This window comes from Quercus suber, unplaced genomic scaffold, assembly GCF_002906115.3.
Source record: "Quercus suber isolate HL8 unplaced genomic scaffold, Cork oak 2.0 scaffold_980, whole genome shotgun sequence".
Classification (NCBI taxonomy): domain Eukaryota; kingdom Viridiplantae; phylum Streptophyta; class Magnoliopsida; order Fagales; family Fagaceae; genus Quercus; species Quercus suber.
In genome coordinates, this window is record NW_027070395.1 from 46,130 (window position 1) to 73,275 (window position 27,146).

A 27,146-nucleotide genomic window follows, 5' to 3' on the forward strand; every position below is an offset into this window, starting at 1 on the left:
TTTTTTTTTTTTTCCTTTTGTTTTTTTTTTTTTTTTTTTTTTTTTTTTTTTTGGGACGTTGCCTGACTCTTTTTTTCTTTTTTTTGTTGATGTGATTTTTTTTATTTTTTTATTATGGACATAATTTTTATTTTTTAATAAGTTTAGGTGATTGATTTTTCTTGGTTGTTTATCACTTTTTCGGTTTTAATTGGACATCATTTTTTAATAAGGGTACACATGTAAATTTATATAAACTCACTTTTTCCATCATTTTATTTTTCCACTCCCAACCAAACAAAAAAGAGAGAAATTAAAATTTTTTCTATCCTCCCACTTTTCCATTTTCTCACCATTTTCTATCTTTTTACTTTTTCACTCCTCTAACCAAACGGACCCTTAGTCACAATTTTCATGCCGTAAGTTACTTTACTTTTTTTTAAGAGAGTTTCAGAGTTTCAAATCTTTATCATCAGATCAAGATACCAATTAAATTTTGGTGTAGATAAAAATTAAATCTCAGATATTTTTTTCAATTATTAAAAATTTTACCAATTAAGCTAATTAGAACCCACGAGTAAAACTATTTATAGAAATCTTGTGAAATTCCAGATATTTTTACGTGCAAAAAATTGCCTTTAATTCGTAAACCAATGAATATATTCACTTCAAAGAAAGCAACTTGACTCTTATCCAATGACTGGCAATAAATCTGGCAAAGGAGCAGGTGTGCATTAGGTTGAAAGCTCATGTTAAACCTTGGTGAAATGGGCAAAACCCTCACAAGTGTTTCACCAATCCAAGTACCATTTTTCTATCCTCCCTTCCCCTCCCCCCTTCCCCCACTCTCTCTTTCCCTGCTTTTCATTTACTCTGCTGCCTCTTCTCTTTGATATTGGTGATTGTACTCACTTGACATGGTTGTTCAGATTACAAAGTGTTGGGATTTCCATAGTTTCTATGAGAAAGATGACCATTTTGCTATTGTAATTGAATGATTTATGAACATTCTGATTGGTTTGGTCGTTTTGCAGGGAACATCTATTGCATGGAATCTGCCACTTGCGTTTATTAGTGTTATTTTGCTCCCAATTGTGGGGAATGCCGCAGAGCATGCAAGTGCTATTATGTTTGACATGAAAGACAAGCTCGTAAGCTTTCTGACATTCATTTCAATCATTTTTATTTTATTTTTATTTTTTAGAATTTAGTTTTAATAATTGAGTTTCTTCACAGGACATTTCATTAGGAGTGGCAATAGGATCATCAACGCAGATATCTATGTTTGGGGTAAGCATTAACCAGATGGGTTCCTTCTAAAGCTATTTTATATTTGTACTTCCAAAATATAAGAGTTTGTTGACTTGAGTGATATTTCGTATTTTTACTTTTGAATCTGAATTGCATTTAAACAAATATTTTAAGCACTGAAATAGAAAATTGTTTCAATCTTCAATATATCCTCTAAACTTTATGTTCTTCAAGAGTCACTAGATGTATTCTTTTTTAGGGATTAACTGACAAGTTCATAGGAACAAGAAAATGTTAATTCTTGTTCTTCAGCTGCTTTGAAGTTCTGCTAAAATATCTCTTTCATCGCTAAAAGTATATTAGTAAATGGAGCATGATCTTCCCCTCCCTGGTCCTCTTTCCTCCAAGACAAAAGTGAATATAACAGAGGTCTCAATCTCTATCAAAACCAGCCATCTTCTAGAATTTGGGAATTTAGGCTTATTCAGCCTTTAGTTTTTCACCTCATTGGCTGTCCCAGCAAATGGATAAACTATTTAATTGGAAAAGAGAGCTAGTGATTATTATAATTACTATCATGAGTAATTTCTTCTATCTGAGCAGCTTTTGTTGCCACCTTTATTGGCTTGAAACTTGTACACTTTCGACGATATGCTCCTATTCAGACCTCTTTACATGAATTTGATTTGTGTGATCTTTGTTGCCTGTGATGTGATGTTTATTGTGGCTCAAACAAGAAAGCCTTCAGACAAATTAAAACAATGTCCAAAAAATAAATAAATAAATAAATAAAAGAGAGATTAATTTAGAGAAAATAAGGAAAAGAAGATCTTGTATGATTCATTTTGTCTTTGGAAGGGTCATTCATACAAGGTTATTCTTTTTGTACTGATGAGTATTCTGTTTAGTATAAATTTATTGAAGGTTTCTTTTTTGGTGTCAATATCTGCTAAAATCATTATTCTATTGCTGCAGATTCTTTTTTCTGTAGTTGTTGGTTGGATGATGGGGCAACGTATGGACTTAGACTTTCGGCTTTTCGAGACAGCAACGCTTTTCATAACTGTCTTAGTCGTAGCCTTCATGCTGCAGGTTTGTAATTCGGTGAGAAAAAGGGCCTATAGTTTGGTCAAATGATTTTAAGGGAACGAAGCATTTTAAATAATGTTTGCCATGGTATGCTTTTGTATAAGCTGAATAACTCTATTATTAAAGAGAATATGACTCTTTGGTGTCCAATTTTTAAATGGTCCAAAATGCCCTCACATTAATCAGAGTAAATTAAAAATACTTTGAATAATAGGGTCAATTAAGGAAAATAACATATGTCAAACACCTAATTTTTTAGGCCACATTTAAAATTTAGAACACAATACAAACTAAATTATAACTAGAAGAAGTAGTAACCATAGTAACTTCCCACACTCTCCACTTTTTGCACTAACTACTATTTTTAACTATTTTTGTTCTTCTGATAAAAAATAAATGCATGTGCTTATGAGCTATAACTACTTATGCTTTTCTGTTGAAAAAAAAAAAAACATTTGAACACATGCATGGCTCCTGTGAAGAGGCTAGTAAGCATTTTAAATAAGTTCCAAATACTTTCTGAGTTTTCTTGTTTGCTCAATTGTTTTTTAAATAAGTTTTGTGCTAATAATTTGTCTCTTAATTATTGTGGATTCCATTTTCATGATTGTTATTTATCTTTTTGTAATTTAGTACACAAATTCTTATGTGTTCCAAATGTTTTGTTTGCAGGAAGGAACTTCTAATTATTTTAAAGGTCTTATGCTTATTCTTTGCTATCTGATAGTTGCCGCAAGTTTTTTTGTACATGAAGATCCTTCTCAAGGAGGTCAGTTCTACATTAATGCTTTAAGCTTTTCATGCTTAATTTTCATCATTTTATGAATACCTATATTAGAAACTATAACTGATGTATATGTTTCTGCAGATGACAACCAACCAAAAACATAGTCAAAGGAGCTATTGATTCAAGAGATCGATCACCAAAAGCTTTGGTTCATTCTAATGTATTTATTTTGAATTTTCAACCGTTACATTTTTCCACCCTCCTGCTTGTGCTTGTCAGTGAATGACTTGACCGGTATCTTGATGTGCTCTCTTCCTCAACTACTTCTTAGATGTCAAATGTTCACTTGGATCTGCAAGAGAGAAGTGTATTATAGAGAATTGAGATATTTTTTTCTTCTTTTAAAATAACTTGTACCTTTCCATTTTGAGGGGCATGCGTCCAACAAAATTGATTGGTTATGTTGTACACCTCATTTGAAGGTATAAAGTAATCATCATATGGATTTTGGAACATAAGGAAACCATCAGGACTGGTGCTAGATTTTTCGTTTTGGGATATTATAAAATATTACCTTAAAAAAAATCATTGTAATGTTAGGGTTTTATTTATTTATTTATTTTAATAAATCTTATCCAATCATGTCTGCCATATGTTGTAATGGCCGCACTTAAGATGCTTATGTGTAGTAAGTTTTTACATGAATTACATTTGCAGCATGGTAGCTGTTTGTAGCTAGGTGGATTAGCATGTGAATTGGATTCCTCTTGTATCTTTATTTTTGAGATGCTTGATGACAAAGAAGAAGAAGAAGATATGTCATATGTTGTACTTTTTTGATAAAAATATTGGGTTTTATTGAATTCAAAGTTGTATTAGGTTTTATCATATTGGGGGAGGAGATAATGCTCACTCTCCACGAAACTTCAAGAAAGTACCCAGTACGAATCCAATAAAAAATAATATTTTTTAGCATGTGTTGAGGTGAGCAATTATTAATACTAGTATTGAGTATTCAATTGTTACTTTTTTTTTTTTTAATGAATAATCCATTAAAAGTGCTTTTAAGTCTTCATGGTTAGATAATTCTTATCTGTAATGAAGAATACATGGGTATACAATTATATTTTCAAATAATAGACAAAGGAGAAGTGCCTCTTTTGGAAAAGCTTCAACTGGATCAATTCCACAACTAAAAGAGTTGGTCCCTAGCATTAACGACATGATGAAAAGTCTTTTGAACAGCAAAACATTATGAATTTATGAGGAATGGTCCGTTGTCCATACTCTTTAGAAATAATCTATTTTGTTTATAAAGTTTGAGTTTGTGTTTAGTGATTACTCTTGGATAATAGTTTATCAAGAAGATATCATACCATTTACCAATGACTATTAATATACCGTCCATAACTTGTAATGTATTAATAATCTTAAACGGATTGTCTCAAATCCATGTATAGATTAGATTCCTCTAAGAAATGAAGGATTTCACATTAAACAAATTATTTGAACTTATCTTTATTTTGTACTTCTTAAAATACTATTCTTCATCAATATGCATACTTTGATGGAGTTATGGGAAAAGCAATGGAGAAAGAGAGAAAATGAAGAACCTTTATCAATACTAGGGAAGTTTTTGCACGAAGTTGCATCACTTTGATAGCTTGCACGCACAAACAAACAAAAAAAAAACGATAAATAAAAGACAGGGCACTGACCCAATTGATTTAATTGGATCCCATCATGGTCTATTTTTAATGTTTGAAGTACTCCAATCATTATAAATTTTTTTAATCTTTAAATTGCAGAAAATGAGAAGTAGATTTGTTTTTATTGTTAGTACTATCTTTTTTGTTTTTCTTATTTTGCTTTCATCGTGGTCTGAGTGAAAGGAAACTTTTTGGCTAATTGAACAAGATAATAACTGCCCAACAAACTCAGACTTTTGAGTTTTGTGATTTAAAATAAACCTTATGTTTTGCGATTTAAAAGCTCATGCCGTCCAATATATATGTATATATCAAAGAAAATCTAAGATGACTAATTCACTCAACTAAGTAAGTAAAACTATCTTATTATATATTTAGTATTCTCAAAAAAAAAAAAAAAACTTATTATCACCATTATTAAATGTTTTCATGCGTAAGCACAACTTACAAGCTAGTACATTATAAATTTTGAGCACTGTATCATCATGCCGTCCAATGCAATAAATTTGTTTTACGATAAGGGTGGAATTGACAAACTCAGCCCATTAATCAGTTTATGATAATTCACCTCTTGAGCCTTAGAATAGTTCAGTCCAGCCTAGTTTTTGTAATTCCAATGAGAAGTATTTGCCTATGATAACATAAAACTTTTGTCCTCTTTTTCTTTGTAACATTTAAATGTAAGATTCAAGTAAAGTCTACATGATATCTTATTATTATGACTATTATTATATAATTTTAGCATACAAGAAGTGATATTATTAGTTTATCACCTTAAAAACTTTGTTGCTAAACAACCACTACCATAATACCCAGAGACTTAAGTCACTGTGGGACATATTCTGTTTTAAAGATTGTTGAATTTTGATACAAGTAATGAATGGGTATTGACCAATTAAGTTATCATGCGTTGCACTTTTCATAAGTTAGAAAATTGATATGTATCCAAACTGAGGGTCCCATCTACAAGACTTAGATGGATGGATGGTTTCGCTTCCTAATGTGTAGTTGAAATTGAAAACATCAAACAAACTCCTCGAGCACGATACAATAAGCGTGTGTTTAGATTGGGCGTTTTGCCCAATCCCCACGTCTACGTTTTGTCTACGGGTCTTCTGGGTACTACTTTCAGACCCACAAAAGTCATCTAAATACAGATTTCAATATAAATTTACGTTCCACAACACTATACACACATTTAAAAATTATTTTAATACAATATTTTCAGTAATAAATTTTTAGTTTTTAATAAATAAGCCGTATCTAAATGGCCTTTTTATTGCTAAACAGTCACTACCATAATACCATAGACTTAAGTCACTCTGAGACATATTCTATTTTAAAGATTGTTAAATTTTAATACAAATAATAAATGGGTATTGACCAATCAAGTTATCATGTGTTGCACTTTTCATAAGTTAGGAAATTGATATTAATCCAAATAGAGGGTCTCATCTACCAGACTTACTCAGTCAGTCAATCCCTAACTTGTAATAGTTTACCAAGAAGATATCATACCATTTACCAATGACTATTAATATATAGTCCATAACTTAGTAATGTATTAATAATCTTAAACGGATTGTCACAAATCCATGTATAGATTAGATTTCTCTAAGAAATGAAGGATTTCACATTAAACAAATTATTTGAACTTATCTTTATTTTGTACTTCTTAAAATACTATTCTTCATCAATATGCATACTTTGAAGGAGTTATGGGAAAAGCAACGGAGAAAGAGAGAAAATGAAGAACCTTTATCAATACTAGGGAAGTTTTTGCACAAAGTTGCATCTCTTTGATAGCTTGCACGCACAAACAAACAAAAAAAAAACAATAAATAAAAGACAGGGCACTGACCCAATTGATTTAATGGGATCCCATCGTGGTTATTTTTAATGTTTGAAGTACTCTAATCATTATTCAGCCAAAAAAAAAAAGTACTCTAGTCATTATAAATTTTTTTAATCTTTAAATTGCAGAAAAATAAGAAGTAGATTTGTTTTTATTGTTGTACTATCTTTTTCGTTTTTCTTATTTTACTTTCATCGTGGTCTGAGTAAAAGGTACATATATGCCTCAAACTTTTTGGCTAATTGAACAAGATAATGACTGCCCAACAAACTGAAAGACTTTTGAGTTTTGTGATTTAAAATTAACCTTATGTTTTGCGATTTAAAAGCTCATGCCGTCCAATATATATATATATATATATATCAAAGAAAATCTAAGATGACTAATTCACTCAACTAAGTAAATCTTATTATATATTTAGTATTCTCAAAAAAAAAAAAAAATCTTATTATCACCATTATTAAATGTTTTCATGCATAAGCACAACTTACAAGCTAGTACATTATAAATTTTGAGCACTGTATCATCATGCCGTCCAATACAATAAATTTGTTTTACGATTTAAGGGTGGAATTGACAAACTCAGCCCATTAATCAATTTATGATAATTCACATTTTGAGCCTTAGAATAGTTCAGTCTGGCCTAGTTTTTGTAATTCCAATGAGGAGTATTTGCCTATGATAACATAAAACTTTTGTCCTCTTTTTCTTTGCAACATTTAAATGTAAGATTCAGGTAAAGTCTACACGATATTCTATTATTATGACTATTATTATATAATTTTTGCATACAAGAAGTGATATTATCAGTTTATCACTTAAAAACTTTGTTGCTAAACAACCACTACCATAATACCTAGAGACTTAAGTCACCGTGGGATATATTCTGTTTAGGGTATTGACCAATCAAGTTACCATGAGTTGCACTTTTTATAAGTTAGAAAATTGATATGTATCCAAATTGAGGGTCCCATCTACAAGACTTAGATGGATGGATTGGTTCGCTTCCTAATGTGTGGTTGAAATTGAAAGCATCAAACAAACTCCTCGAGCACGATACAATAAGCGTGTGTTTAGATTAGGCGTTTTGCCCAATCCCCACATCTACGTTTTGTTTGCGGGTCCTGTAGGTGTTGTTTTAGACTCACAAAAGTCATATAAACACAGATTTGAATATAAATTTAGATTCCACAATACTATTTATACATTTAAAAATTATTTTAGTATAGTATTTTTTGTAATAAATTTTCAGATTTTAGTAAATAAGTCGTATCCAAATGGCTCTTTTATTGCTAAACAATCACTACCATAATACCAGAGACTTAAGTTACTGTGGGATATATTCTATTTTAAAGATTGTTAAATTTTAATACAAGTAATGAATAGATATTGACCAATCAAGTTACCATGCGTTGCCCTTTTCATAAGTTAGAAAATTGATATGTATCCAAATGGAGGGTCCCATCTACCAGACTTACTCCGTCAGTCAATCCCTAACGTGTGGTTGAAATTCAAAGCATCAAAAAACCGACTAAAAGCTCAGACAAACTCCTCGAGCACGATACAATAAGCGTGTGTTTAGATTGGGCGTTTTGCCCAATCCCCACGTCTACGTTTTGTCTACGGGTCTTATGGGTACTACTTTCAGACCCACAAAAGTCATCTAAATACAAATTTCAATATAAATTTACGTTCCACAACACTATACACACGTTTAAAAATTATTTTAGTACAATATTTTCAGTAATAAATTTTTATTTTTTAATAAATAAGCCGTATCTAAATGGCCTTTTTATTGCTAAACAGTCACTACCATAATACCATAGACTTAAGTCACTCTGAGACATATTCTATTTTAAAGATTGTTAAATTTTAATACAAATAATAAATGGATATTGACCAATCAAGTTATCATGTGTTGCACTTTTCATAAGTTAGGAAATTGATATTAATCCAAATAGAGGGTCCCATCTACCAGACTTACTCAGTCAGTCAATCCCTAACTTGTAATAGTTTACCAAGAAGATATCGTACCATTTACCAATGACTATTAATATATAGTCCATAACTTAGTAATATATTAATAATCTTAAACGGATTGTCACAAATCCATGTATAGATTAGATTTCTCTAAGAAATGAAGGATTTCACATTAAACAAATTATTTGAACTTATCTTTATTTTGTACTTCTTAAAATACTATTCTTCATCAATATGCATACTTTGAAGGAGTTATGGGAAAAGCAACAGAGAAAGAGAGAAAATGAAGAACCTTTATCAATACTAGGGAAGTTTTTGCACAAAGTTGCATCTCTTTGATAGCTTGCACGCACAAACAAACAAAAAAAAAAACAATAAATAAAAGACAGGGCACTGACCCAATTGATTTAATGGGATCCCATCGTGGTCTATTTTTAATGTTTGAAGTACTCTAATCATTATTCAGCCAAAAAAAAAAAAAAAGTACTCTAGTCATTATAAATTTTTTTAATCTTTAAATTGCAGAAAAATAAGAAGTAGATTTGTTTTTATTGTTGTACTATCTTTTTCGTTTTTCTTATTTTACTTTCATCGTGGTCTGAGTAAAAGGTACATATATGCCTCAAACTTTTTGGCTAATTAAACAAGATAATGACTGCCCAACAAACTGAAAGACTTTTGAGTTTTGTGATTTAAAATTAACCTTATGTTTTGCGATTTAAAAGCTCATGCCGTCCAATATATATATATATATATATATATCAAAGAAAATCTAAGATGACTAATTCACTCAACTAAGTAAATCTTATTATATATTTAGTATTCTCAAAAAAAAAAAAAATCTTATTATCACCATTATTAAATGTTTTCATGCATAAGCACAACTTACAAGCTAGTATATTATAAATTTTGAGCACTGTATCATCATGCCGTCCAATACAATAAATTTGTTTTACGATTTAAGGGTGGAATTGACAAACTCAGCCCATTAATCAATTTATGATAATTCACCTTTTGAGCCTTAGAATAGTTCAGTCTGGCCTAGTTTTTGTAATTCCAATGAGGAGTATTTGCCTATGATAACATAAAACTTTTGTCCTCTTTTTCTTTGCAACATTTAAATGTAAGATTCAGGTAAAGTCTACACGATATTCTATTATTATGACTATTATTATATAATTTTTGCATACAAGAAGTGATATTATCAGTTTATCACCTTAAAAACTTTGTTGCTAAACAACCACTACCATAATACCTAGAGACTTAAGTCACCGTGGGATATATTCTGTTTAGGGTATTAACCAATCAAGTTACCATGAGTTGCACTTTTTATAAGTTAGAAAATTGATATGTATCCAAATTGAGGGTCCCATCTACAAGACTTAGATGGATGGATTGGTTCGCTTCCTAATGTGTGGTTGAAATTGAAAGCATCAAACAAACTCCTCGAGCACGATACAATAAGCGTGTGTTTAGATTGGGCGTTTTGCCAAATCCCCACGTCTACGTTTTGTTTGCGGGTCCTCTGGGTATTGTTTTTAGACTCACAAAAGTCATATAAACACAGATTTCAATATAAATTTAGATTCCACAATACTATTCATACATTTAAAAATGATTTTAGTATAGTATTTTTTGTAATAAATTTTCAGATTTTAGTAAATAAGTCGTATCCAAATGGCTCTTTTATTGCTAAACAATCACTACCATTATACCAGAGACTTAAGTTACTGTGAGATATATTCTATTTTAAAGATTGTTAAATTTTAATACAAGTAATGAATAGATATTGACCAATCAAGTTACCATGCGTTACCCTTTTCATAAGTTAGAAAATTGATATGTATAGAGTCCCATCTACCAGACTTACTCAGTCAGTCAATCCCTAACGTGTGGTTGAAATTCAAAGCATCAAAAAACCGACTAGAAGCTCAGACAAACTCCTCGAGCACAATACAAAAAGATGGATGGGTCCGCTTCCTATAAATAAGTCCTATGCCATTGGTACCGAACATAACAAAATCATAAACCAGTTTTATTTTTATAAAAGCATGATGATGATGATGATGATGATGAAGGAGGGTTCCTTGTTGAGAATAATAATAGCTGTTACTTTAACCCTTCTCCTTTTTTTCCTCACTGCCGACTCTGAGGTTCGTTGCATTGAAAGCGAGCGACACGCCCTTCTCAACTTCAAGCAACACCTTACTGATCCTTCTAACCGCCTTGCCTCTTGGGCTGCCGCATCTGACGTGGATTGTTGTGACTGGGTCGGTGTTCTCTGCCACAACGTTACCGGTCACGTCATCCAACTCCGTCTCAGAACCTTTTATCCTGTGGAAGACGAGTTAACAAATTATGATGATGGCCAATGGGAAGCGTATGAGAGGTCAGTGTTCGGCGGTAAGATAAATCCTTCTCTGCTTGATTTGAAGCATTTGATTTACTTAGACCTCAGTGGCAATTATTTCGGTGGTACTCACATTCCCAAATTCCTCGGTTCTATGGGGAGCTTAAGATATCTTAATCTCTCAGGTGCGGGATTTGTGGGATTGATTCCTCATCAACTTGGGAATCTCTCTAATTTGCACTATCTCGATCTTGGAGATAATTATTATGGAAATAATTATTTATATGTGAAGAACCTTCAATGGCTCTCTGGTCTTCCTTTACTACAACACCTTGATTTGACTATTGCATTCCTTAGAAAAGCCTCTGATTGGCTACAGGAGATTAGCAAACTCCATTCCTTGTCAGAGTTGCGATTGTCCAATTGCCGCCTTTCTGCTTTCATCCCACCATCGATACCCAGTAGTATTAACTTCTCATCTCTCACCACTCTTGATCTTTCGTACAACAGTTTTGAAAACACTTCGATTCTGTTTTGGTTCTTTGGTCTTCATAATCTGGTTTCTCTTGATCTGTCTAACAATGAGTTTCAAGGTCCAATCCCTGTTCATCTCCAGAACTTGACTACACTTAGGCACCTCGATCTATCTTGGAATGAGTTCAACTCTTCAATTCCCAATTGGCTATATAGTTTTAGTCATCTCAAGTTCCTCAACCTTGAGGAAAATATTTTGCAGGGTACAATCTCTAGTGCCATTGGAAACCTAACATCTGCCATTAGCATAGACTTGTCATCCAATTTACTTCTTGAAGGAAAGGTACCAAGATCTTTAGGTAGTCTCTGCAAATTAAGGGAAATTAAATTGTCATACTACAAATGCAGTCAAGAGATATCTGAAATCTTCGAAATTCTGTCAGGATGTGTTTCAAATGGACTAGAGATCTTAGAAATGGATCGTGCTCAACTGTCTGGGCATTTGACTGATGAACTTGGGCAATTTAAAAATCTGGTCATCCTTTCTTTGGGGTATAATTCAATTTCAGGTCCAATTCCATGGTCTATAAGAAATCTTTCCTCTTTGAGATCCTTGGACCTTGAGAGTAATCAAATTAACGGTATTGTCCCTCAAAGTTTTGGATTGCTCTCCAAATTAGAGTCTTTGAATTTTGGTTTAAATATGTTGGAGGGTGTGGTGTCAGAAGTTCATTTTGCCAATTTAACAAGATTAACTTTACTTTATGCATCTAAAAATCGATTGACTTTAAAAGTAAGCCTCGATTGGATCCCTCCTTTTCAACTCAACTCTTTAGCTTTGGGATCATGGAATTTAGGGCCCAAATTTCCTTCATGGCTCTGTTCACAAAAGCAACTTTCAGACTTGGACATACCCAACACAGGGATTATAGATGCAATTCCTCCCTGCGTTTGGAACTTGTCTTCTCAATTTTCTTATCTAAATATCTCTCACAATCAAATCTATGGAGAGATTCCACATATCCCTTTGATTTTGTACTATCAACCAATGATTGATATGAGTTCAAATAACTTCACAGGCCCATTACCTTGTATATCCTCTAATCTGAGCTTTCTTGATCTTTCTAGCAATTCACTATCTGGATCTATTTCTCACTTTTTGTGTTGCAAGATGAATGAGCCCAAAAAAATGGAATTTCTCAATCTTGGAAAAAATCTTTTATCAGGGAAAATAAGTAATTGTTGGATGAAGTGGCAAAGCTTGTCTGCCTTAAATTTGGGGAACAACAATTTCACTGGTAAAATTCCAGCCTCCATTGGATCTTTATTTAATCTTGGGTCTTTGCATTTGTACAACAACAAATTCTCTGGAAAACTTCTATCCTTGTTGAAAAATTGTACAGACATGTTTACTATTGATATTGGCAAAAATGAATTTGATGGAAGCATACCTAAGTGGATTGGACATAGACTTTCAAGCTTGATGATTCTCAGCCTTCACTCCAATAATTTCTATGGTCAAATACCGGATGAAATTTGTGCTCTAACTTCACTCCAAATCCTTGACCTCTCACATAATAAGCTGTTTGGAAGCATACCTAGATGTGTTAACAATTTCAGTATGATAGCCAGAAATAACAATTCAAATGATCCCCTCTTTTTGATTAATTGGTGGTTTGAGTCTAGTTCTAGGCCTTTTGAAAGTGCATTGCTTGTGATTAAGGGAATATCTCGTGAATATTCCACCACACTTCAACTGGTAAATTTTATAGATCTTTCCAACAACAATTTGTCAGGAGAGATTCCTAAAGAAGTGGCTAGTCTCCAAGGACTACAATCATTGAATTTGTCATTTAATGTCTTGACTGGAAGGATCCCGGAGAATATAGGTGATATGAGATCAATAGAATCTGTTGATTTCTCTATAAACCAACTTTCAGGTCAAATTCCTCAAAGTATGTCAACTTTGACATTTTTGAGCCACTTGAACTTGTCGAACAACAATTTGATTGGGAGAATCCCTTCAAGCACTCAGCTTCAGAGCCTTAATGCATCTAGTTTTTTTGGAAACAAGCTTTGTGGACCTCCACTTACTGATAATTGTACTATGCATTTTGTAAAGCCAAACATTGAAAACAAATGGGGCAAGGATATTGGTGGGCAAATGGTGGATTGGTTTTTTGTAAGTATGGCACTTGGATTTGTGGTTGGGTTTTGGGTTGTAGTGGGTCCTTTATTTTGGAACAAGCAATGGAGAATTTTGTACTTCCAATTCCTAGATCACCTAGGGTACAAGCTTAGTGGTGTAGTGACACAAACTTGGTAGCATTGTAAGTAAATGTTGTAAGATTCTTAATATTTGGTCCAAGTATCATGTAATCTTATTAATCAATATATTGATGATTTCTATATGATCTTTNGTATTATTAGCTACTTTCATTCCATTGACATATATGAATATGATGTTTCTCTTTTGAATATCAACTTCAATCCAAGTTGTAGTTTTATTATCTTTATATATTACAATGTAAAATCACTTTTCAATTAATACTAGAAATTGAACAATTAAAAGCAATATACAAAACCTTAAAATGGTGCCCAATTTCTCAATCTCTTATTGATCACTTTGTAAAGTCTCAGCGAAAAAAGGTTTGTGCATATCTCGGCAAACTAAATGGGCTCTTTGTAACAAACTCAAAGGCTATTTGGTGGATTCCTTGCAACAGAAATCTAAGAATAAATCTTAGGCGAAAGAAGTGTGGGTCCCCAAAGTCTTCTTCTTCCTTCGGGAAACACCTGGCCCTTGATGTTTATTGGGAACTAGGTGACAATGCACACTTTGTGCAGGCATGCTATTGTTTTGCTTCAAAATAATTTACAATATTTTTTATATGTAGTTCCAAATTTTGTGGCTGTATCTGTTGATTTGAATTGTGTATGTCTACGTGGGTGATAATACATAATTAAACTGTTGATTCAATGAGTATGTTTGGATTTCCCTGTTTTACCGAGGTATTGTAACTGGAGATTTATTTTTGATGATGTCCAAGTCTCTCTTATATTCCCTTTGGACATTGACACTCTTGGTTTAGTTGAAAGGTATGGAAACTGAACTATCGGATTCCTTAATTATGCTGCATTTATTTCGATTTTAGCAACATATTGGTGACACACTGCACTGCACGTAACAGGCTTGATTAGGAGCTTGTATGTAATTTGCAGAAATCATTTTTTTGAATCCTAACTCTTTAATGTGAGTTTCTTTTACAGGTAAAAGAGGCTTCCAACAAACTGGATTTTGTGATTCCAGAGTTTATAATTTTGATATTTTGAAATAACATTGCCAACTCTTTCCATTTTTTGCTTCGACATCCATATTCCTTACATGAAATTCCTTCATTGTATATTAGAAAAATCTGAAATATATATTCATGTATATTCATAAAATTAGGTTTTGGTGAAGAGGGATTTTACCATTTTAGTCTAGGTGAAATGGGGTTTTGTTGAGTTAACGATTTTCTGAATTGCAGTATGGATTTTTTTGAGTTACTGGTTCTGATAAGTGAAGGTCATTGAATTGAGAGAGAGTTGTGGGGTGAACTTATTGTTTGTGCTGTTGTTGGGGTTCTAATGTTGTTTGGAAAGATTTATCAACACTTTTTTACACTTGTTTGGCATGGTAGAAAAATGAAATCCAAAAAGCTGTGGTTGACAAGACCACATTGAATTAAGTTGAGCTATGTGTGTTTGCAGTAGGATATTAGGCGGCACAATATTGCACTTTATGCAGTAGGACATAGCGTACATAAACACTTACACAACCTCTAAAATTTTTTTTTAGTAAAGCAGCCCAAGATTATATTTCTATTATCTGTCGCACTCTTTTTTGGGTGGAGGTGAAGTATACTTGCTTCAATATAGTTGTCTTTGGTTTCCTATGTAAAATTCATTAATATCCTCATCCTATATAATTTTCTTTTCCACTAGTAATGGAAAATGTTGGTGCCTTTAGTTTTTCCAATAAAACTCAACTGCACTTTATTGCAACCATATGCCTTGGTTACATTAAGCTCATACAATTTTAAACAATACACAATTTTGTATTGTAGTATGGCTACATTTCTTTTGCCAATCATTAGACATTGAGTTATTTCTGACTACTTCATTTCTGACTATCTCATCCATTCTTGGTGTAATTTTGGCAAATGTTGGTGTTCCTGTGGTAGGTCTTGGTAACTGTATATGATTGTCCTTTAACAAGAACTATCATTTCTCATTCCAACACTTAAATTTGTAAAACAGGACTTTATCATGGATTTACAAATATCATTATATTCCAAATACAACAAGGTTCTCCGGTATTTACTAAGTACCTATCCAATTGAAATTAGGTTTCTATTTTCTATGTTATCCACAAGAGTTTATTTTATCTCTTGTAGTATAATAGTTTTGGATTTTTTCTAGCATATGGATCGTGAACCTTATCCAAACAGTTCCAAACTCTAAGGATAAAGTAATTAAGTGGTGGCATTTAGAGTATTGGTAGTTAAAGTGTTTCCAGTGAGTATGAGTTTAATACTAATGTTTTGTTCAGATCACGATTTGATAAACATGATGATCAGTAATATATCTCTAATTTTATGTGTATTTGTTGATGAATTTAAACATATAGTGTAGTTTTAGCTATTTGGCCCATAGAAATACTCTTATAATTGTGATAAGTTAGAAGGATATGTAACTGGAAGGGATTCTTATTACTATCCAATATGCACAACCTAGCATTTTCACCCCGAGGCAAGAAATTTTTTTTTTTCCCCCTCTTATTTAGTGTGTTCTCTGTTACTCTACCCTTTACTTATTCCAAGCATATCTGTGTAATATATTAGCTGGAATAGTAATTATATAGAGTTGAATTTGGCCTAGGGGGCTGTGGTGTGCATTACCATCTTCAATTCTTTTGCACAGGACATTGCAAAGGCCAAGGAATTCTTATAGTAGGGAGGAGTTGACATTGGCTATTGAAGACTATGACAGTCTCGATCATATATAGCAACTTGAGGTACAAATTGGATGATAAATTGTGTGGATCCAGGGAGATACAATTTTTGATAGCTATCTGAAATTTGAAATGGTATTTAAAACTATGAATGCAGCATCCATTGGATGAACAAATGTAAAAGATTATGCATATGCTTTTCTTGATAAAGAGAACCTTATAACTGACTTGATTGTCTTAACATTTTTTGCTAGAGTAATATGTTGAACATGTGTAATTGGTATTAGTTGCCACCCTCCACTAAGGATCAGAATAATTTCTCAGTCACAAGTAGCCAACGGTGAATGCAAAGGACAGATTTAAATCAGGGTGGTTGTGTTGCTTCCACAAGAAACTAACCAAAAATCCTGAGCTTGGTAGTTGCTTCACTTTTGGGTAAAGCAAAAGGTAAAGCAAAATATGCCATAAAGATCAACACAAAATAAGAAACTGAAAGAAAATATTGAAGGGCTCGTTAAAAATAACGTAAACAAATTAAATTTAACCTTTTTTCAATAAGATTGGACCAGTTAATTTCATCTTTCTCTAGTTCTTATTAGCAAGCTAGCATAGAGTTTTTACCATACCAACACAAGTGCAAGTTGAGAAGTAATTTTGAGTCTTTGACCCAAAGCAAAATTTATCAATTTGTTAATTAACCAATTATATAACTTAGTTATTACCTGTTAATTTTTAAGCTTGGTGATTCGCAGCCTTCACTCAAATAATTTCTATGGTTACATCCCAGAAAAACTCTGCCATCTAACTTCACTCCAAATCTTGGACCTCTCAAATAATAAGCTATTTGGAAGCAATCCTAGATGTATTGACAATTTCAATGCCATGGCCACAAATAACAATTCAAATGGTCCCCTTTTTTTAGTCGAACAGTCAATTGGCTATGGTACTTCTATGCTTTTTGAAAGTGCATTGCTTGTGATTAAAGGGAAAGTTCTTGAGTATTCCACCACTCTTCAATTTGTAAAAAATATAGACCTATCTAAGAACAATTTATCGGGCAAGATCCCAAAGAAGTGACTAGTCTTCAAAGATTACAATCATTAAATTTGTCATTTAATATCTTGACAGGAAGGATTCCTGCCAATATAGGTGTTATGAGATCATTGGAATCTATCGATTTTTCTGTAAATCAACTTTCAGGTCAAATTCCTCAAAGTATGTCAAGTTTGACATTTTTGAGTCAGTTGAACTTGTCAAACAACAATTTAAGTGGGAAAATCCCTTCAAGCACTCAACTACAGAGCCTCAATGCCTCATGTTTTATTGGAAACAAACTTTGTGAAGCTCCACTAATTGAGAATTGTTCTATAATTGATGTAAAAGCTAACGTTGAAAACAACAGGAGCAAGGATTTTGGTGGACCTAAAGTGGATTGGTTTTACGTTAGTACGGCATTTGGATTTGTGGTTGGTTTTTGGTTGTATTGGGTCCTTTACTATTGAATAAGCAAGGGAGAATCATGTACTTTCAATTCCTAGATCACCTAGGGTACAAACTCTGGGGTGTAGTGGCACAAACTTGGTTGTGTTGTAAGTAAATGTTGTAAGATTCTTAATATTAAGCGCAAATGTCATTTAATCATAGTAATCAATATTTTTTTTTTCAAGCTGATTAATACTTGTATTATTAGTTATATTCATTCCATTGACATATATGAATATGATGTTTCTTTTTCTAAATATCAAATGCAATCCAAGTTGTAGTTTTATTGTCTCTATATATTACAATGTAAAATCACTTTTCAATTAATACAAGAAATTGATCAATTAAAAGCAGTATACAAAACCTTAATATGATGCCCAATTTCTCAATCTCCTATTGATCACTTTGTAAAGTCTCAACGAAAAAAGGTTTATGCATATCTCAGCAAACTAAATGGGCTCTTCGTAACAATGCACACTTGTACAGGCATGCTATAGTTTTGCTTCAAAAAAATTTACAATATTTTTCTATGTAGTTCCAAATTTTGTGGCTGCATCTGTTGATTGGAATTGTGTATGTCTACTTGGGTGGGTATACATAATTAAACTGTTGATTCAATAAGTATGTTTGGGTTTCATGGTTTTACCGAGTTATTGTAACTGGAGATTTATTTTTGATGATGTCCAAGTCTCTCTTATATTCCCTCTGGACATTGACACTTTTAGTTTAGATGAAAGGTATGGAGCTGAACTATTGGCCTCCGTACTTATGCTGCATTTATTTTGATTTTAGCAACATATTGGTGACACACTGCACTACAAGTAACAGGCTTGATTAGGAGCTTGTATGTAATTTGGAGAAATCATCTTTTTTGAATCCTAACTCTTTAATGTGAGTTTCTTTTACATGTAAAAGAGAGCTTCCAACAAACTGGATTTTGTGATTGCCAGAGTTTATAATTTATGATATTTCGAAATAACATTCCCAACTCTTTCCATTTTTTGCTTCGACATCCATATTCCTTTCTTGAAATTCCTTCATTGTATATTAGAAAAATCTGAAATATATATTCCTTACATGTATATTCATAAAATGTGGTTTTGGTGAAGAGGGATTTTACTATTTTAGTCTAGGTGAAATGGGGTTTGTTGAATTAATGATTTTCTGAATTGTGTTATGGATTTTTTTTTGAGTTACTGGTTCTTACAAGTGAAGGTCATTGAGTTGAGAGAGAGTTTATTGGGGTTGTAATGTTGTTTGCAAAGAATTATCAATGCTTCTTTTTACACTTGTTTGGCATGGTAGAAAAATGAAATCCAAAAGGCTGTGGTTGACAAGACAACATTGGAATTAAGTTGAGTTGTGTGTGTTTGCAGTAGGATAGTAGTCGACACAATATTGCACTTTATGCAATAGGACAGTGTATATAAACACTTAAACTCAAAAAAAAAAAAAAAAAAAAAAAAAAAAATAGTAAAGCCGCCCAAGATTATATTTCTATTATCTGTAGGTCTCTTTTTTGGGTGAAGGTGAAGTATACTTGCTTCAATACAGTTGTCTTTGGTTTCCTATGTAAAATTCATTTATATCCTCATCCTACGTAATTTTTCTTTTCCACTAGTAATGGAAAATGTTGCTGCCTTTAGTTTTTCCAATAAAACTCAACTACGCTCTATCACAACCATATGCCTTGGTTACATTAAGCTCATACAATTTTAAACAATACACAATATTTATTGTAGTATGGCCACATTTCTTTTGCTAATCATTAGACCTTGTGTTATTTCTGACTATCTCATCCATTCTTGGTGTAATTTTGGCAACTGCTAGTGTTACTGTGGTAGGTTTTGGTAACTTTATATGATTCTCCTTTAACAAGAATTGTCATTTCTTTTCCACCACTTAAATTTGTAAAACTGGACTCTATTTAGATTTAAGTTTAAATTTGTGTCATTGTATTCCAAATACAACAAGGTTCTCCATTATTTACTAAGTACCTATCCAATTGAAATTTAAGTTTTTATTTTCTATGTAAGCAATGAGAGTTTATTTTATCTCTTGTAGTATAATAGTTTTGGATTTTTTTAGCACATGGATCACGACTTTCTAGAATCTAGTGAATATGGTTGAATACCTGAACCTTATCCAAACCATTCCAAACTCTTAAGGATAAAGTAATTAAGTGGTGGCATTTAGAGTATTGGTAATTAAAGAGTTTCTAGTGAGTTTGAGTTTAATCCTAATGTTTTGTTCAGATCACGATTTGATAAACATGATGATCAGTAATATATCTCTAGCATTATGTGTATTTGATGATGAGTTTAAATATATATTGTAGTTTTAGATATTTGGTCCATAGAAATGCTCTTATAGTTGTGATATTTGAAAATTAGAAGGATATTTAACTGGGGTTCTTAATTCTTATTACTATCTAATATGCACAACTTAGCATTATCATCCTGAGGCAAGATTTTTTTTTTCCCCTTTTGTTTAGCGTGTTCTCTGTTACTCTACCCTTAACTTTTCCAAGAATATCTGTGCAATAAATTAGCCGGTGTAGTAATTATACAGAGTTGAACTTGGCCTAGGGGCCTGTGGTGTGCATTACCATCTTCAATTTTTTGCACAGGACATTGTGAAGGCCAAGTAATTCTTGTAGTAGGGAGGAGTTGACATTGGCTATTGAAGACTATGACACTCTCAATCATATATCGCAACTTGAGGTACAAATTGGATGATAAATTGTGTGGATTCAGTGAGATTTAATTTGCTTATAGCTATCTGAAATTTGAAATGGTATTTACAACTATGAATGCAAAATCCGTTGGATGAACAGATGTAAAACATTATGCATATGCTTTTCTTAATTATAGAGAACCTTATAGCTGACTTGATTGTCTTAACTATTTTGCTAGAGTAATATGTTGAACATGCGTAATTGGTATTAGTTGCCACCCTTCACTATGGTAGAGAATAATTTCTCATTCACCAGTGGCCAACGGTGAAAGCAAGGGACAGATTTAAATCAGGCAACGTCAATAGTTTCATTTTATGTGTCATGTTCAGGGTGGTTGTGTTGCTCCCACCAGAAACTAACCAAAAATCCTGAGCTTGGCAGTTGCTTTACCTTTTGGGTAACGCAAAATATACTATAAAGACCAACACAAAATAAGAAATTGTGAAGGGAAATATTGGAAAAGTACTGGTGAAAAATAATGTAAAAAATTAAATTTAAGTGTTTTTCAATAAGATTGGATTGTTAATTTCATCTTTCTCCAGTTCTTATAAGCAAGCTAGCATAGAGCTTTTAACAGACCAACACAAGTGCAAGTTGAGAAATAATTTGGATCCATAGCAAAATTTATCAATTTGTTAATTAACCAATTATGTAACTCGGTTATTACCTGTTAATTACCACGAGCATAGTCACAAAATATAAAATAACAAGCAGTAAAGAAAATAACACAAGATATTGAAAACCAATGGATTAAAGTTTGCAACATGAATCACACTCATGACCCTAGACTCTATGTAGCAGATACTGACATGGATCATAATCAGCTCCAAGTTGCATGGATTCTTTTATCTTGAAAACCTTCTACAAATCGTATTGATGACTCCAAGGACTGACTCCAAAGACCACCTTGAAGATTTGATCTCAACAATAACACACTAGCAATAGCAGGCTCTTGTGGCTTCAACCTTGATCTCCAAATAACAACAGTCTTGAGATTGATCTTCTATTCTCACTGATTTTGGTGAAATTGAGGTTTTGATTTTCTTCTTCTTAGATGCACAGCAATACCTCAATTGTAGTTGTGCTATAAAGTGCCTTTTATATGTTTGTATGTATGCCATAAAAAATGTACCAGGCAACACATACTCAATTATAAAAAGTTAGATTTCAAGTTTCTTGTATCTCAATTGAGCAAGTCACTACTGAGAAGTATTAAGAATCTTGCTTCGATCTATCGTGAATTGATTGAAGGTTTTACAAAAGCACTACCTTGATTGATTGAGACATAATCGAAGGGCAATTGAAACTCCGTACTTATTTCTTTTGAGCTGCATCTTGGACATCTGATTATGGATCCAAACAAGATTAAATGTCATAGAATCTTTCAACCTAAAAACCTAACACTAGTCTTTTAAAATCCATGTTTATTTTGTATATATGATAAAGTTGCACTACCACGAAAGTTCATGAATTTTGACATATATGCCATTTTTCCATTTCTAGACATAGTAAGGTTTGCTGACAAAACTAGCAGATACTTGAAAATCATTTTAATAATCTCTTTTGGCATGGATGTAATTTAATAACAAGTAGGTAGTGAATCCCTCAAGAGAGGACCTGCTTGACTTGTCTGTTGAATGTTTGATTACTCAACCAAAATCTATTTTGTTCTACAAATTGTTATCACAATTCGAGATGAACTTATCTAGTTATCCTGAATGAATGTTTTCCAATAGACATTTTTTTGGTATTTGGATAAACTAGTCAAATAGTTTTATTTCTATATGAAAACAAATCACAGGATATTGGTTAGACAATAGCAGACTATTGATTGTATTAGGGAAGGAAGTATACAATTAGTCTCAAATTTCTCTAAATAAAACATTCATGCAATTGGATTATATTTCTATACATACGCACCATCATTGGTATTTTGTTTGATTGCTTTCTTCCTAGTTGACCAATTGAATTAAGTTGATTATGGTATTCATATATCAAATTGGAACTTTAAAATGAATAGAATTTGAACTTTCATCAATAGTACATACTACATAGTGATTGCATGAATTTTACCCCCAAAAAAAATGAACAAAAAATTATTTAAACCTGTTTTTAACCATTTTTAACAACCTCTTCTTCTTTTTTAGAATAAATAAAGATAACAACTTTGATACTGCTTCATTACATCAATACATTTTGCACAAACTACATTGAAAATTATGATTTTTTTTTTTTTTTTAACAATGAAAATATGATTTGTTTTGTAGTATGCAGTCCTTGAAAATATAATTAAAAAAAAGTTATTTAATAGTAAATTTGTAAAAATTCACATTCAATAAAATGATATAGAAATAACTTAAAGGGTTTTTCTCCAAACTTATCAGCCAACACAGTCCACGTGTATGGGTTGAACCAACACATGGGTAAGGCCAAAAATAAGCCTTACGAAACTTCAATGCCAAGGCCCAATCATATAAGCAATAGGGTCGCAAGATTACTACTGAAATCAGCTTATTGAGTCCCACAAAAAAAAAAATAACAGCCAATTGATCACAGCCGGAGCAATCTCAAGTTCAGATTCAAGTGTTTCCCTCCATCACTTGATCGAAGCTTACTGAAGAGGGAGGTAACCAGTGAATTCAGGAAAATAAGGAGCAGTGGTTCTTTCAACACCAAATAAGAAAATTATAAAAGAATTAAAGGAAAAAAATGTCAAAAATAACTTAAAATTTACTTTTAGCTGGTTTTTTTTTTTTTTTTTTTTTGAATAAAATTTCACAGCCATACCATCGGTTCCATTTCTACTAAGCCTAAGCGTATTGCTGGCAAAAGCAGCAAATTAGTGAAAAAAACGTGTTTCTAATAAATATTGGTATGGATCATAAGCAAATTTAAAAACGAACTACCATTGTAATTTGGGAGAGGACTTACTTGATACGTGTTTGGCATATTAACTAAAATCTATTTCACGATTAGGTAAGGCGGTTTCCAATTGGTCGTAAGTTTCTCCATCAAAAATATTCATTCGTAAGATTTAGAACCACATTTCTACATATAACACCATTGGTATTTTATATTTGTTATTTTTCTTCCTAATCAACATATTCAGTCAAGTTGTTTAAGTATTAATATTAAAGAACTTTTAAAATCTGTGGAATTTGAAGTTTCTTCAGTTCATGGTGTATTATTTTTGAAGTTTCTTTAGTTTCTTCAATTCCTGATGTATATACCTGTGGTTTGAAATTTGACATTTTACTCACTTGAAGTTAGTTAAGTTAAATTTTCTAAACCCACATCTGTTAAAAACATAGCTAAATATGTGATTTTGCTTCAATTTTATGTTTCTCTCCTCCAAAAAACATAAAAATACAAGATCAAATAGAATCCAACAGAATACTTGCATCATGAGATTTCAAACTATAAATTTTGGTCAAACCTTAGGTGGGTAAAGTCTCAAATTGTAAACAATAAGTAGTAAGGCCGGCCTAACCTAATTTAGGGCCTAAGGTGAAAGATTTATGTGAGGCCTTTTATATGTATATATTAATTAAATAAAATTATTTAATATTAATCAAATTGAGGTTAATTTGATGTATTAAATACATAATTTAATGAATAATACTAACTAAAACTATGATTAATTTCATATAGAGAATTGAATATCATAGTTGAAACATAAATTTAACAAAAAGAAAAAATATATTATTTTTAAAAAAGAAAATTAATTTATCTTGGATATATGACGATACATAGTTAATTACATTTATAATCTAATGTATAATCTATGATATTAATTGATGTGTGGCTTTGTAGGAGATTAGTTTACAAATATGAAAGTTTCAAACTATTAAAGGCGATTAATCATCATTGATGATCTAACACATTTGTAATTTTTTTTAAAGCCTTGTTAAAAATAAAAAAGGAAAATGCTAAAGGTACTACAAAATGTTCACAATATAATATGACAATAACAATGGTTAATGAGCTTCAATAATGTAATTGATAAATTTTTAAAATACTTTTTTGTAATTGGTAACATGTCAATTTATAAATCTATGGTAAAATTTGTGATATCCCTAACATCACTAATAATTAAAAGTGCTCAACTATTTGAAAAAAAAAATCATATCTTTTATAAAATTTTGGGCCTTTTTACAATGGGATGGGCGCCTTTTTTTGTAAAGGGTAAATATTTTTTGTGGTGGGGGGCTTAGGCCTAGGCCTTGGGCTGGCCCTGATAAATAGGCAGCTTAAATTTAAGCAAAACCACGGGTGAGTAAATTGTAATTTTTTCTTAATTAATTGATCTGATATTATTATGTTAGCCACATATGCGCCAACAAGGAAAGCTGTTTGCCACATAAACATTTTCCGTTAGTGAGTTAATAATAAGGACTAAATTGACTATAAATTGAAAATAATAGTGACCAAATCAAACGTTACCAAAATATAGAGACCAAAATAATATTTTTGCTTTTCTATTTTTAATATGAATTAGATCACAAAGTATAGCTAATAACTCTCTCTCTCTCCATCCATCATTATTATTAATATGATAGAATTTAAAACCCTAAATTTCTTGCTTGACAAAAAAAGATTTTACTAATTGGACTAACTGAAACCCACTATTTTTATATAATTTTAACATATTATATATGTTCTATCATTCTCAATAGAACCTTCAATTAAAAATAAAAAATAAAAACTATAATAATAGCCGGCGACTTAAAGTCAAACTCGGACCTATTCTATTTCAATGATTCTTTGAATTCTCTTTTTTAATTTTGATAGATGTAATAAATGATGAATGATGATGACCAATTAAAGTTCAGTCCAAAATACAATGCACTTTTGGTCAAATTAGAAAATAGAAAATTGAAATGCATCCAAGGTTTACTACCATGCAATTTGGTAGCATTTACGTAACAAAACCACAATCATTTTTTTAAAGTACGATCGTGGACGGCTTCTTGAGACTTGAGATTAAAAAACATTGATCCTTTTCCTTTGTGTTGCTTACTATACCAAGTTACCAACTATTGATCCTTAGTTCTATATTGGAAAAACTGAAGTTCGTTGCATGGAAAGTGAGCAACAAACACTTCTCAGGTTCAAGCAAGTGTCCAGTGACTTAAAAACAAAAGCAGAGTTGGACCTATTCCATTTTAAAGATTCTTGATTTTTTTATAGTTGATACACGTAATGAATGACAATGACTAATGAAAGTTCGGTGTAAAATACATTGCATTTTCAGTCAACTTTATCCACCAAAAAAAAAAAAAAAATTGTCTTTCAGTTAAAAAAATTCAAAATTGATATGTGTCCAAATGAAACTAAGAACCCACAAAATGCAAGTCAAATCTACTAGACTCACTACCATTTACATGGAAAAATCACAATAATTTTTTAAAGAATGTTTAAGAATTAAAGGCATATACAAGGTAGATACTAGAACATAAATAATCAATAAATCTATAAGGTTTAGAGCATTCACAGCCGGATTGTTAAAAGAAAACTTATTTCACCATCTAAAAAGTTATTTTATCTGTTTTACAATATCATTTTACAATTCACCTAACATCTCAATCCTTATCTTTCACATAAACACAACACAATAAAAATTAAAAAAAGAAAATTTAATCTTGTTCCCTTCCTTTGACTTTACCTATTAAAAAAAATTGGTTAGAAGTAGGAAAAAATGAAATTTATCCCAGCTAACTTTGTTCAAAAATCATTTTAGTCGTTTAAGTTTGAAATTGGGGTCATTTTAGTTTAGAAACTTTACCCAAAAAATTATTGTAATCTATGTCCTTATTTTTTCCAAATTGCAAAAGTAAAATAATACATGCCATTTGTAATTTATTTGTTTCCTTAGGGACAAGTGCAGTTCTTTTTAAAAAAAAATATATGTTTTCTTGGAAAATTCATGAACAAACAGTTTCTAGGAATGATTTCCAATTTTTCCCCCCAACAACAAATGGGAAATAGAATTTTTGATCCAGGTATCTAGATAGTGCAACTAAACTTAACAATTTGAGATTTTAATTGAACAATTTGAAGTAAATTAAGTCAAACAATCACCACCAAGTTGGGTGAACTGGTAACTCCTCAAGCCGTATGTGCATGGGAGAGCAAGGGCGAGTGGGTTCGAACTATTAAAAAGTGTCAAGGTCAAAACAAAAATATATATATATATATATTGTAAGTTTTCTAAGGCAAAGTTAATGGTTGTAGTATTTTATTTTTGCAATTTGGAAAAATCATGACATAGATTGCAACAATTCTTTTTTACTTTATACATGACATGATTACATCATAAGTTTTTATTATATGGTCGATAAAACAATAAGCCAAAACAAGAAGAAAAATCAATCTTTTCCATCTTATTTTTTGTGTATTCAAACTTCAAACTGTGATGTACAATATAAAACCATCCCCAGTTAAACACTCCCCATATTCAGTCATTATCTAATCCTCCGTTCAAAAGAGAAAGAAAAATGAAAATGATTTTTAAAAC

General features: G+C 31.6%; 3 protein-coding genes across 3 annotated transcripts in view; all 3 read left to right on the forward strand.

Annotated features, from left to right (window-relative positions):
* The window catches only part of LOC136065452 (receptor-like protein EIX1), a 7,793-nt gene extending 7,076 nt beyond the window's left edge, over positions 1–717 (forward strand). Inside the window, exon 2 of the mRNA XM_065768639.1 lies at positions 654–717. Coding sequence (XP_065624711.1) covers positions 654–717 — 64 coding nt within the window. The remainder of the gene's footprint in view (positions 1–653) is intronic.
* LOC112017511 (vacuolar cation/proton exchanger 5) lies at positions 595–3,784 on the forward strand. Its single transcript, XM_024049969.2, has 6 exons — positions 595–782; positions 1,014–1,130; positions 1,216–1,269; positions 2,206–2,322; positions 2,992–3,088; positions 3,188–3,784. The coding sequence occupies exons 1-6, from the start codon at positions 729–731 to the stop codon at positions 3,208–3,210; spliced, it is 462 nt and encodes a 153-aa protein (XP_023905737.2). The 5' UTR covers positions 595–728; the 3' UTR covers positions 3,211–3,784.
* A 6,704-nt stretch (positions 3,785–10,488) lies between these two features.
* Positions 10,489–13,825, forward strand: LOC112006413 (receptor-like protein EIX2). The gene has a single exon (XM_065768637.1). It carries the CDS (start codon positions 10,558–10,560, stop codon positions 13,738–13,740), a length of 3,183 nt encoding a protein of 1,060 aa, XP_065624709.1. The 5' UTR covers positions 10,489–10,557; the 3' UTR covers positions 13,741–13,825.
* Positions 13,826–27,146: the final 13,321 nt, after the last annotated feature.

What these genes read in the sequence shown, in the direction of transcription:
- LOC112017511 (XM_024049969.2), top strand. Translation starts at nt 729, where the DNA reads ATGTTAAACCTTGGTGAAATGGGCAAAACCCTCACAAGTGTTTCACCA. An exon ending in CAAGTGTTTCACCAATCCAA is followed by an intron (nt 783 to 1,013) that starts GTACCATTTTTC and finishes GTCGTTTTGCAG; the next exon opens with GGAACATCTATTGCATGGAA. An exon ending in TGAAGATCCTTCTCAAGGAG is followed by an intron (nt 3,089 to 3,187) that starts GTCAGTTCTACA and finishes ATGTTTCTGCAG; the next exon opens with ATGACAACCAACCAAAAACA.
- LOC112006413 (XM_065768637.1), top strand. Translation starts at nt 10,558, where the DNA reads ATGGGTCCGCTTCCTATAAATAAGTCCTATGCCATTGGTACCGAACAT.